This window comes from Protobothrops mucrosquamatus, unplaced genomic scaffold, assembly GCF_001527695.2.
Source record: "Protobothrops mucrosquamatus isolate PMUCROS unplaced genomic scaffold, P.Mucros_1.0 scaffold2629, whole genome shotgun sequence".
In the NCBI taxonomy this organism is placed as follows: Eukaryota; Metazoa; Chordata; class Lepidosauria; order Squamata; family Viperidae; genus Protobothrops; species Protobothrops mucrosquamatus.
Window position 1 is genome coordinate 71,383 of NW_015388683.1, and position 10,138 is coordinate 81,520.

Here is a 10,138-nt window from a genome sequence, read left to right on the forward strand (position 1 = left end):
CAGGGGGAGGGGCAATACTGTACCTGCATACAAAAAATGCACACATTCACTACCATGCCTCTAAAATCACCAAAATAATTCCCTATACATTCAGTAACTTTAAGACAAGGAAACACCACACATCTATATCTTATGTCACACACAGATATGAACTATTTGCTAAGCATTTAATTAATTCTCACACATGCGGTACATCCATCATATACTCCTTTTACTCTGCTTAGCAATGGACTTAGTAATAGTAATAGTAATAGTAATAAAGTTGGGAGGGACCTTGAAGGTCATCGAGTCCAACCCCCTGCTCAGGCAGGAAACCCTACACCATTTCGGACAAATAGCTGTCCAGTCTCTTCTTTAAAATTTCCAGTGTTGAAGCATTCACCGCTTCTGGAGGCAGGTTGTTCCACTGGTTAATTGTTCTGTCAGGAAGTTTCTCCTTAGTTCTAGGTTGCTTCTCTCTTTGGTTAGCTTCCATCCATTGCTTCTTGTGCAAAACATTTTCTATTGATTTGATTTGTATTCCACCTTTTCTGTGGGGAACTCATTCAAGCCTTTTGACTATCATATACTATCTCTAAATTAACAAAGGGATAATAGTTTTATTACATATGTTTCTCACTGATTTCCTGAAGAACAGAAATCTAGTTTCTATACCCTTTGTAAAAAGTACACTGCACTTCTCAGATTTTGCAAATTATCTTGCTATTTGCTTGATTTTTTTTCATCCAGTCTTTTTCCCTTTATCATTTCACCTGTCACTTTTTTCCATACTTCCCATTATTCAACATAGTTCTGTTGCATTTTGGAATGTACTTTTTCATTCTGCTTCAATCAGCCTTCTTTAAGTTCATTTACAGTTCATTCTGTTGGGAAATTAATCCATCTACTAATACTTTTTCATACAAGACTCTTTTTCTCTTCCTTCAGCATCCTACTATGTTCTATGTTCTTCTCTTTCTTTCACTTTTTTTCCTATCTGTTTTTCGTCCAAGAGTCTCTCTTGCCGCTACCAATATGGTAAGATGTAGTACTCTTGATCTTAATGCACACATAATACAAGGTGATAAATCTGTTCATTATTTCTGTCTGGCATTGCTACTGAGTAGGAACTTCAAAACTCTGTGTCTTCTCTGGGACATCTGTGTCATGCATATACTTGGTATTAATTCGTTCATTTGGAATTCATTGCTAAAACATTGTAAAAAATAACTGGAAAATATTGTTTGTGTATAGGTGTTGAAATAATGAGTATCTACAAATATGGATCTGTGGTAAGTTTTTATTAAACTTGTCATATTGTTTCACAGTGAATGAAATGTAACAGCACGTGCACACACACGCACCCACCCACAAACACACAGAGACTTTATCGGTTTCTCATATTTTGGCTTGGAATTGAAAGGTTTTTTGGAAAAAAAATCTTATATATCTTTTAAATCAGGGCTTTTCAACCAGTGGTACGGGTACCACCTGTGGTACATTGCCACCTGGCAGGTGGTACACAACCATCCTAGAAAAGTGGTAGCAGGGGAGGGGAATGAGCTGAACTGGTGGCAGCACCGCACAAGCCTGAGCAAGAGACGGCTGGAGCTACTGGGCTGTCACGGCTCAGCGGAAGTGCCAGGATCAGTGCCGCTTTCCAGCTGATCGGTGCTTCTTTGGGGCTGTCAGGGCTCAGTGGAAGCGCCAGGCTCCAGCTGGAGCTCGGTGCTGTTCCTGGTGCTTCTGCTGAGTCCTGAAGAAGCACCGATCAGCTGGAAAGCAGCACTGATCCTGGCGCTTCTGCTGAGCCCAGAAGAAGCGCCGATCAGCTGGAATGTTGCAGCCTCTCCAGGGTCTTGTGATTTACATTCAGATGCTTGGCAACTGATTCATATTTATGACGGTCACAGGGTCACAGGGTCATGTGAAGTGCTTCTTCGGGACTGTCAGGGCTCAGTGGAAGTGCCAGGATCAGCACCAGGCTCCAGCTGGAGCTCAGCGCTGATCCTGGCGCTTCTGCTGAGCCCAGAAGAACCCCCATCAGCTGGAATGTTGCAGCATCTCCAGGGTCTTGTGATTTACATTCAGATGCTTGGCAACTGATTCATATTTATGACAACCACAGTGTCTCAGGGTCATGTGAAGTGACCAAAACCTGCTGCAACCACCCAGCAGACGGGGGGAATAAAAACCAAACACCCCCCCACCCACCCCCGCTGCCAATCCTCAACAGAAATGCTCACAACAATGAAAACCTCGGACAGGAGGAAGAGCGCCACCGGGTGGGCAGGCAGGTATCTTGCTCAGCTGTGGCTTGGAGCGCACTTTTTTCAATGCCATTGTAACTTTGAACAGTCACTAAGCGAACTGTTGTAAGTCGNTAACTGGAAAATATTGTTTGTGTATAGGTGTTGAAATAATGAGTATCTACAAATATGGATCTGTGGTAAGTTTTTATTAAACTTGTCATATTGTTTCACAGTGAATGAAATGTAACAGCACGTGCACACACACGCACCCACCCACAAACACACAGAGACTTTATCGGTTTCTCATATTTTGGCTTGGAATTGAAAGGTTGTTTGGAAAAAAAATCTTATATATCTTTTAAATCAGGGCTTTTCAACCAGTGGTACGGGTACCATCTGTGGTACATTGCCACCTGGCAGGTGGTACGCGACCATCCTAGAAAAGTGGTAGCGGGGGAGGGGGATGAGCTGAACTGGTGGCAGCACCGCACAAGCCTGAGCGAGAGACGGCTGGAGCTACAGGGCTGTCAGGGCTCAGCGGAAGTGCCAGGATCAGTGCCGCTTTCCAGCTGATCAGCGCTTCTTTGGGGCTGTCAGGGCTCAGTGGAAGCGCTAGGATCAGCACCAGGCTCCAGCTGGAGCTCGGCGCTGTTCCTGGCGCTTCTGCTGAGCCCAGAAGAAGCGCCGATCAGCTGGAATGTTGCAGCCTCTCCAGGGTCCGGTGATTTACATTCAGATGCTTGGCAACTGATTCATATTTATGACGGTCACAGTGTCCCGGGGTCATGTGAAGTGACCAAAACCTGCTGCAACCACCCAGCAGACGGGGGGAATAAAAACCAAACACCCCCACCCCACCCCCGCTGCCAATCCTCAACAGAAATGCTCACAACAATGAAAACCTCGGACAGGAGGAAGAGCACCACCAGGTGGGCAGGCAGGTGTCTTGCTCAGCTGTGGCTTGGAGGGCACTTTTTTTCAATGCCATTGTAACTTTGAACAGTCACTAAGCGAACTGTTGTAAATCGAGGACTACCTGTACTTTTATCACTTTTTTCCTTTTTTGGGTCATCAAGTTTTTGACACCTTGCTAGGCGACTGGTGGTACTCGGATGTTGCCATATCCTAAAAGTGGTACAATGGGTGAAAAGGTTGAAAAGCCCTGTTTTAAATGATCAGGAAAGATAGATTGGGATTGGTCACACAGTGAGAACATCAATTCAAATGTTGAGAATTTTGGCATGTAGAATTTCAAGTTAGATAAAAAGGTCAAAAATATACTGGCAGTTCATTCAGAGCAAGAGAGACTCCTACAGGGCATTAACAATCTTCAGTAGTAACATGGAAGTCAGGAGAAACTCCAATCCAGACTAAGTCATATCTTAATCTACAGAACCACAAGATTCCTAGAGAGGAATCAAGGAGCACTTGTACCTTGTTGACAACTATCTGCCTGTGCTTTCATGGGGGGGAAGAGAGAGGTGGAATTGCATGTCACACTTTAACAGTTATGTTTGAAGAATAAAAAGGGCAAAAGAATTTTAAAAGAGTAGGCTGAGATATAATGAGAATGTCAAGTTTGCATGGAGGGTGAGACAAAGTTAAGACTGAAAAGCTCATGGACTAAAGATAGGAAAAGTATAAAAAAGCTTTAACAATGGTTAAAAATTGTATCATGACAACACCTATCTCTTAAAATAAGGGAAAACTTATCCAAATCACAGTCATATTGATTTATGGTACTTTAAAAAATGCACATATCCTATGTGTCATGAACATTTTATTATTTACTTATTAGATTACAGAATACCACACTCATTTGCAGAAGCTAAAGATGACATACATAATATTCCTTTCTCCTATTTTCCTCTCATCGCTTCTGGGTTGGAGATTAGACTGAGACATTCCTTGGCCTAAAGTCTATCAAAGGGTAGACAGAAGGACCTGGGTGTCCTTGGTGCCAGTCGAACATCTTAACCATGGCACCATCCAATCTTCTCTATTCTGAGAAGAGAATAAATATAGTGTTCACTCACAATATGAACCATCTTTCTTGTTAATAAATATTTAAATCAAGAAAACATTTAGGGTATATTTCCAGCAGTTATTCAACTACAGTAAAGCTCAATTTTAATTTCATTCCCAGTCTGCAAGGTAAATGTCATTCCATCCCAACCCCTTCCCATTTTTTTTTAATAATCAAACACAAGGTTAGCTATGTCACATCAATGTAATGTTTGAGAAAATGTTTAACTCCCTCTTCCCTTCTGGAAAGAGTAACAAGTTGAGCCACAAATATAGAATACTCAACCATATGTTTGCTGCAGCATTGTATATGCCTATGAAAGCATTTTAAAACACCTAGGCTCAATGTTTTTTTTGTAAAAAAAAAAAAAAAAAAAAGGTGCCGGAACTCACACACGTCATACAACCCGCCTTGCTTACCCTACAAGGTTCCATCCAAAAAAGGTGCCGGAACTCCGTTCTGGGCATTCTATGAGAAAAAAAGCCCTGCCTAGGCTTGATATGGAAGATATTTCTTCAACAGCTCTTCCCTTTAACTGGATTTCCTTACTTGATTTGCAGATATCTCTCATACGGTGTAAATCAGCGGTTCTCAACCCATTTGGGGTCGATCGACCATTTCACGGGGGTCGCCAAGCAAGGCTGTCCGCCATTTTTTTCCCTTTTCTGGCGGGTGCCTTACCTCCCTTGAGCTGGGCCAGCTGGTGGTCGGCCTGCTCCGTCTCTGCCGCTTGCCAGCTATGCCTCGGCCGGCGCAGGGGGCGGAACCACGCATGCGTGGCGCTCCCGGGCAGGGAAGGTCCTCGACTTACAACCGGTTGGGTAGTCCTCGACTTACAACTGGTTTAGTCCTCGACTTACGACCGGTTTAGTCCTCGACTTATGACCGGTTGGGGGTCGCGGCATTAAAAAGGTTGAGAACCACTGGTGTAAATAAAGCAGTTGATCAAAACCTTGCAGAGAGAGAAATGAATAAACACACTCCCACATGTTGCTTCAGCCTGCAAATGCTCGCTTTGCACATCAGGGGAGAAGAGAATTAGGCTCCATTGCATACTGTAATATTTGTTGGTCTCCCTTTTGGCTAATTCACTGCTTTTGCCACATAAAGTGTTTTTTTTAAAAAAAAATTATCATGCTTTCTGTTTTGCTTAGGTCTAATACAGAACACATGAATTCATAAATGGATGTAACCCACAAGGGTTAATTTTTATACTTCTGCTGAAGTTTTAGAAAAGCTGATTCAAATAATGCATTGAAAAACAGAACTTGTTTCTCCCATTACCTAATCAGTTAGCACTGTCACAATTTGGGGGATAAAAATAATAAATGTCCAAGTCGAGTGGACCATTCTAAGAAGTGATAACCAACAGCAAGGTGGACCCAGTTACACTAGCCGTGAGTGCACAATTAGAAGAACTGAAGGATCAGGTTAGGGACAGACCCTCATGGAGAGTATCTACCTGTTTGGTTACTAAGTGTCAACAATGACTTGATGGCACATAATAAGTCAATCAAAGTAGATATGCCTACAATGATATTAATCATTAAAAGCCTTATTTTATATTAAGTTCCAATCTATTAAAAGCAGACATATTGAGAAAAAGGATTGTGATTTTATGTTTCAGTCTATGTCGTTTGAAGCCCATCGCCTCACAGTTCCAGCTGTAAGATGGCTTGGCCTCCTTCCATCTGACGTTTATCGGTTAGTTTTTCTAACTATCATACTTTCAATTTTTAAAAAAAGCAAAAAAAGTTCATTTTTTCTTAATATTTTCTTAATATTGGTTTACTCTGCACAAATTTACAAGGTACATGGTTGCAGTGCCTTAAACATAACCATCAGGATAATACATGCAATGGTATTGCATGACTAGAACCATGACTTATCCTTAATTTTTCATTCAGTTATGGCACACAGAACTATGTATAATCCATGATTTAATAAGTATAGGTCATCCTCAACTTACAACAGTTCATTTAGTGACTGTTCAAAATTACAATGGCACCGGTCTTCATACTTACGACCATTGCAGCATCTCCATGGTCACATGATCAAAATTCAGAGGCTTGGCAAATGACTCATATTTATGACTGTTGCAGTGTCCCAGTCATGTGATCACCTTTTGTGACTTTCTGACAAGCAAAGTCAATAGGGAAGCCATATTCACTTAACAACTGTGTTACTAACTTAACAACTGCAGTGATTCACTTAACAACTGTGGTAAGGAAGGCCATAAAATGGGGCAAAACTCATTTAAGAACTTGTCTTGCTTAGTAACAGAAATGTTGGGCTCAGTTGTGGTCATAAATTGAGGACTACCTGTATAAATGTAGAAATAAACAGTAAACATATACGAATTTAACTTAAGAATTTTAAATCCCATGCTTACAGTATATATTCTGATCTATTAGGGATTTTGCCAGAACTTCCAAGTCTCTTCCAAATAACATGAAATACTGAGTAATAGAACATAGAATAATAGTTGAAAGGGACCTTGAAGATCTTCTAGTCCAGCCCACTGCTCAAGCAGGAGACCCTATACTATTTCAGATGGTTTCAAGTGGTTGTCCAATCTCTTCTTGAAAGCCTCCAGTGATGGAGTACCCACAACTTCTGAAGGCAACCAATCACTGGTTGATAGCTCTCACCGTGACGAAATTTCTTCTTAGTTCCAGGTTGATTCTCTCCTTCATTAGTTTCCAACCATTGTTTCTTGCCTTGCCTTCTGGTGCTTTGGAAAATAGTTTGACCTCCTTGTCTTTGAAAGAACCCCTCAAATATTGGAACATTGCTATCAATTCATTCCCATGTCTGTTTTTGCCCAAACCTTGAGCATGCAACTCAAATAGCAAGCTGTCATTTAATATCTATATTTCAGACTATAAAAAGGAATTATTTAAAGAATAACCATACAATTTAGATAAAACAAAAGCTTGCTATTCGGGCATTATGTTCATGCAAGAATACAGATATGCTCTATCTGATTTTCATAGAATGTGCCTTGCTGCATGCTTAATCTGTTGGAAATATGACGAGACATCTTTCTCTGCCCACTTTGATTTAAATTTTAAACACACTCCCCATTGTAGAACAGTATTATGTACAATTTCATCACATCTAGGTCTTCAGCAGCGCTAGGGGCTCTATCTCAATGACTGGATGAGAGAAAAAATGGATAATGCAGCAAAACAGCACTAGTTTCTAAGAGTCTTAGAGCAAATATGAAGCACCCTGAATTATCATCATCCTTCATTCATTTCCCTGTAGAATGATAAACAGGCAAGCACTAACTAATGACTTGTGACAGTGAGACACATTAAGTATGTTAGTGTTCCAATTATATAATGACCTACTGGTAAGTAACATTTCATGGTCCCTAAAATGTGCAAAGCCCTTAGCTTAAAATTAATATTTGACAATATTAATCTTATTGGATTTTTAGTTCAGTTTTATAGTATTATTTTGTGAAAAATAAAAATAAATCTTTAACTGTAAAACGTAAGCACAGATTAATCAAACTGTTTTTTAGGCTGAATGTTCCCAAGAGTGCACTAATTCCACTGACTAAAGAAGATCAGAGTAAACTAACTGCTTTACAGACAAGACCATATATTGTTCATGAGTCAGCCTGGAAAAAAGAAGTACGTACAGATCATAATAAATTCTGTATTTTGTATTATAAACAGTTTGAGCAAACTCATTTATATTCTGTTGGTAGAGTTCTAATGTATGGCTCAACTACATGTCCCCTCTTTAACTTGAGAATGACTGATTAAATAACTCCAGATGAGCCTTCTTCTCATCTTCAGCCCATAGCTGATGCCAAGGGACTGGTTGCTCTGAGTGTTTTTTTCAACTTTTCCCGGCAAAAGCCTTGATCTTAGATGATATGTTATATTTGGCAGCAATGAACTGATTAGACAATAATTTGCCCATCATCTATTGGCTGCTTGACTGGGGCATGTATGTTGTTCCACTCCACTCTCCTCTGCACAGCATGCCAGTATGCTCACATGTTATGTTCCCTTGTGATATGATATTCTATGCAGGGATCCCACAAATCCTTTATACAGTGTGTCAACATCCATGTCAACAGGTCACATATGATGGCAGCCCTTGGTTTTAGCGGGAAAGTCTTCTTGATACATCCAGAGCTGCAGCCTAGTGTGAAATGTTAGCATAACTACAGCAATAGACTATTTGGCTGAGATCCCTCGTAAAACGTGCTGATAAACTGTGGGAGTCTGGCAATATAGACACAGAAAATCCAGGCTGACATGTTTGTGTTGCCTCATGGACTAGAGCAGGGGTAGGCAACCTTGGCTCTTTTATGACTCGTGGACTTCAACTCCCAGAATTCCTGAGCCAGCATAGCTGGCTCAGGAATTCTGGGAGTTGAAGTCCACGAGTCATAAAAGAGCCAAGGTTGCCTACCCCTGGACTAGAGGATAAAAAATCTTGTTTTGTGGGATTGTACTTGTCTCTATTAGTATTAAAAAGCATTTAAAAGAACGCCAGAACTCAGGTGCTCCCCTCTGCTGTTCAAACATAAACATTAGCTCTCCAGTCTAAATAATTTAAAAAAACTTAATTTTGATGTTTGAGTCAAGAAATAGTTTAAAAACAGATCTGCATTGTATAGCTTTGGCCTAAACAGCTTTGAACTGGATAAAATGTCTTCTTGATCAGCAGCAAATCTAAAGATGCCCATCCTATGTGAGGGCAAAACAAGGTGTGCTTCCAGAGGACCTCATAGACTCTAGTCTAGAAGAGGGCAGAGAAAAGTTGTCTCGTGCTATATTACACAATTGAGGCTTAAATGCCTCCCTAAAGGCAAAGAACATTGCCATTTCGTAGCTGCCTACATGCTGAAGGAAATATCTGAGATGTATAAGCTTGACTTGTCCTGACAATGTGCTGAATTTATGTAAACGGAAGATGTAGATCAGTGGTTCTCAACCTGTGGGTCGGGACCCCATTTGGGGTCGATCGACCATTTCATGGGGGTCGCCAAGCAAGGCTGTCCGCCATTTTTTTTGTCCGCCATTTTTTTCCCCTTTTCCGGCGGGTGCCTTACCTCCCTTGGGCTGGGCCAGCTGGTGGTCGGCCTGCTCCGTCTCTGCCGCTTGCCAGCTACGCCTTGGCCGGCACAGGGGGCGGAACCACGCATGAGCGGCGCTCCCAGGCAGAGAAAGTCCTCGACTTACGACCAGTTTAGTCCTCGACTTACAACTGGTCTAGTCCTCGACTTACGACCGGTTTAGTCCTCGACTTACGACCGGTTGGGGTCGCGGCATTAAAAAGGTTGAGAACCACTGATGTAGATGTAGATGTAAATGAGGACAGAGAGAGACAACACGCAATTCATCTGGCACTATAGTGTAGCAAAATAACCTCTGCTTGTCTGTATAGTTAAGGTCAATCATATATGTAATGTGGAATCCATGGCATAAAATGTTTGTCTTTTGAATTATGCATCTGAATCAATGTTAATTGAAATGCTAATTTCCAATGCTTTTCTTTTACAGTTAGATATTATGGAAACATCTAAAATGAAGGCTGAAATTCAGGCTTTGACTTCATTTTCAACAGATTATCTTTCTAGGGTATATTTACCAAACAAGCTGCAATTCGGTGGATGGATCTGAATATCAGGACACCCTTTTAAAGTTTTTTAATGAGTATTTTGAAAGAATATAAATAAAAAAAATCTAAGTAAAAATATGCAGAACATATAAAAGAACAAAAGGAAGGTATAGATAATTATTCCTAATGGACTACAATTTATTTCAGAGGTTTTTAAGACAGACCTTATAAAATTTTCAAGTTATGTAAAATACTTTCCATGTGAAACAGTATTTCTCTTTAATTTTTCCTT

At 40.8% G+C, this 10,138-nt stretch overlaps 1 protein-coding gene across 1 annotated transcript in view; it reads left to right on the forward strand.

The window, feature by feature from the left end:
* SPO11 (SPO11 initiator of meiotic double stranded breaks) overlaps positions 1 to 9,908 on the forward strand; it is a 29,592-nt gene extending 19,684 nt beyond the window's left edge. The window contains exons 10-13 of the mRNA XM_015825420.2: positions 1,234 to 1,271; positions 5,885 to 5,961; positions 7,790 to 7,901; positions 9,789 to 9,908. Of these exons, the coding sequence (XP_015680906.2) occupies positions 1,234 to 1,271; positions 5,885 to 5,961; positions 7,790 to 7,901; positions 9,789 to 9,908 (347 nt within the window). The remainder of the gene's footprint in view (positions 1 to 1,233; positions 1,272 to 5,884; positions 5,962 to 7,789; positions 7,902 to 9,788) is intronic.
* The last annotated feature ends 230 nt before the right edge of the window (positions 9,909 to 10,138 follow it).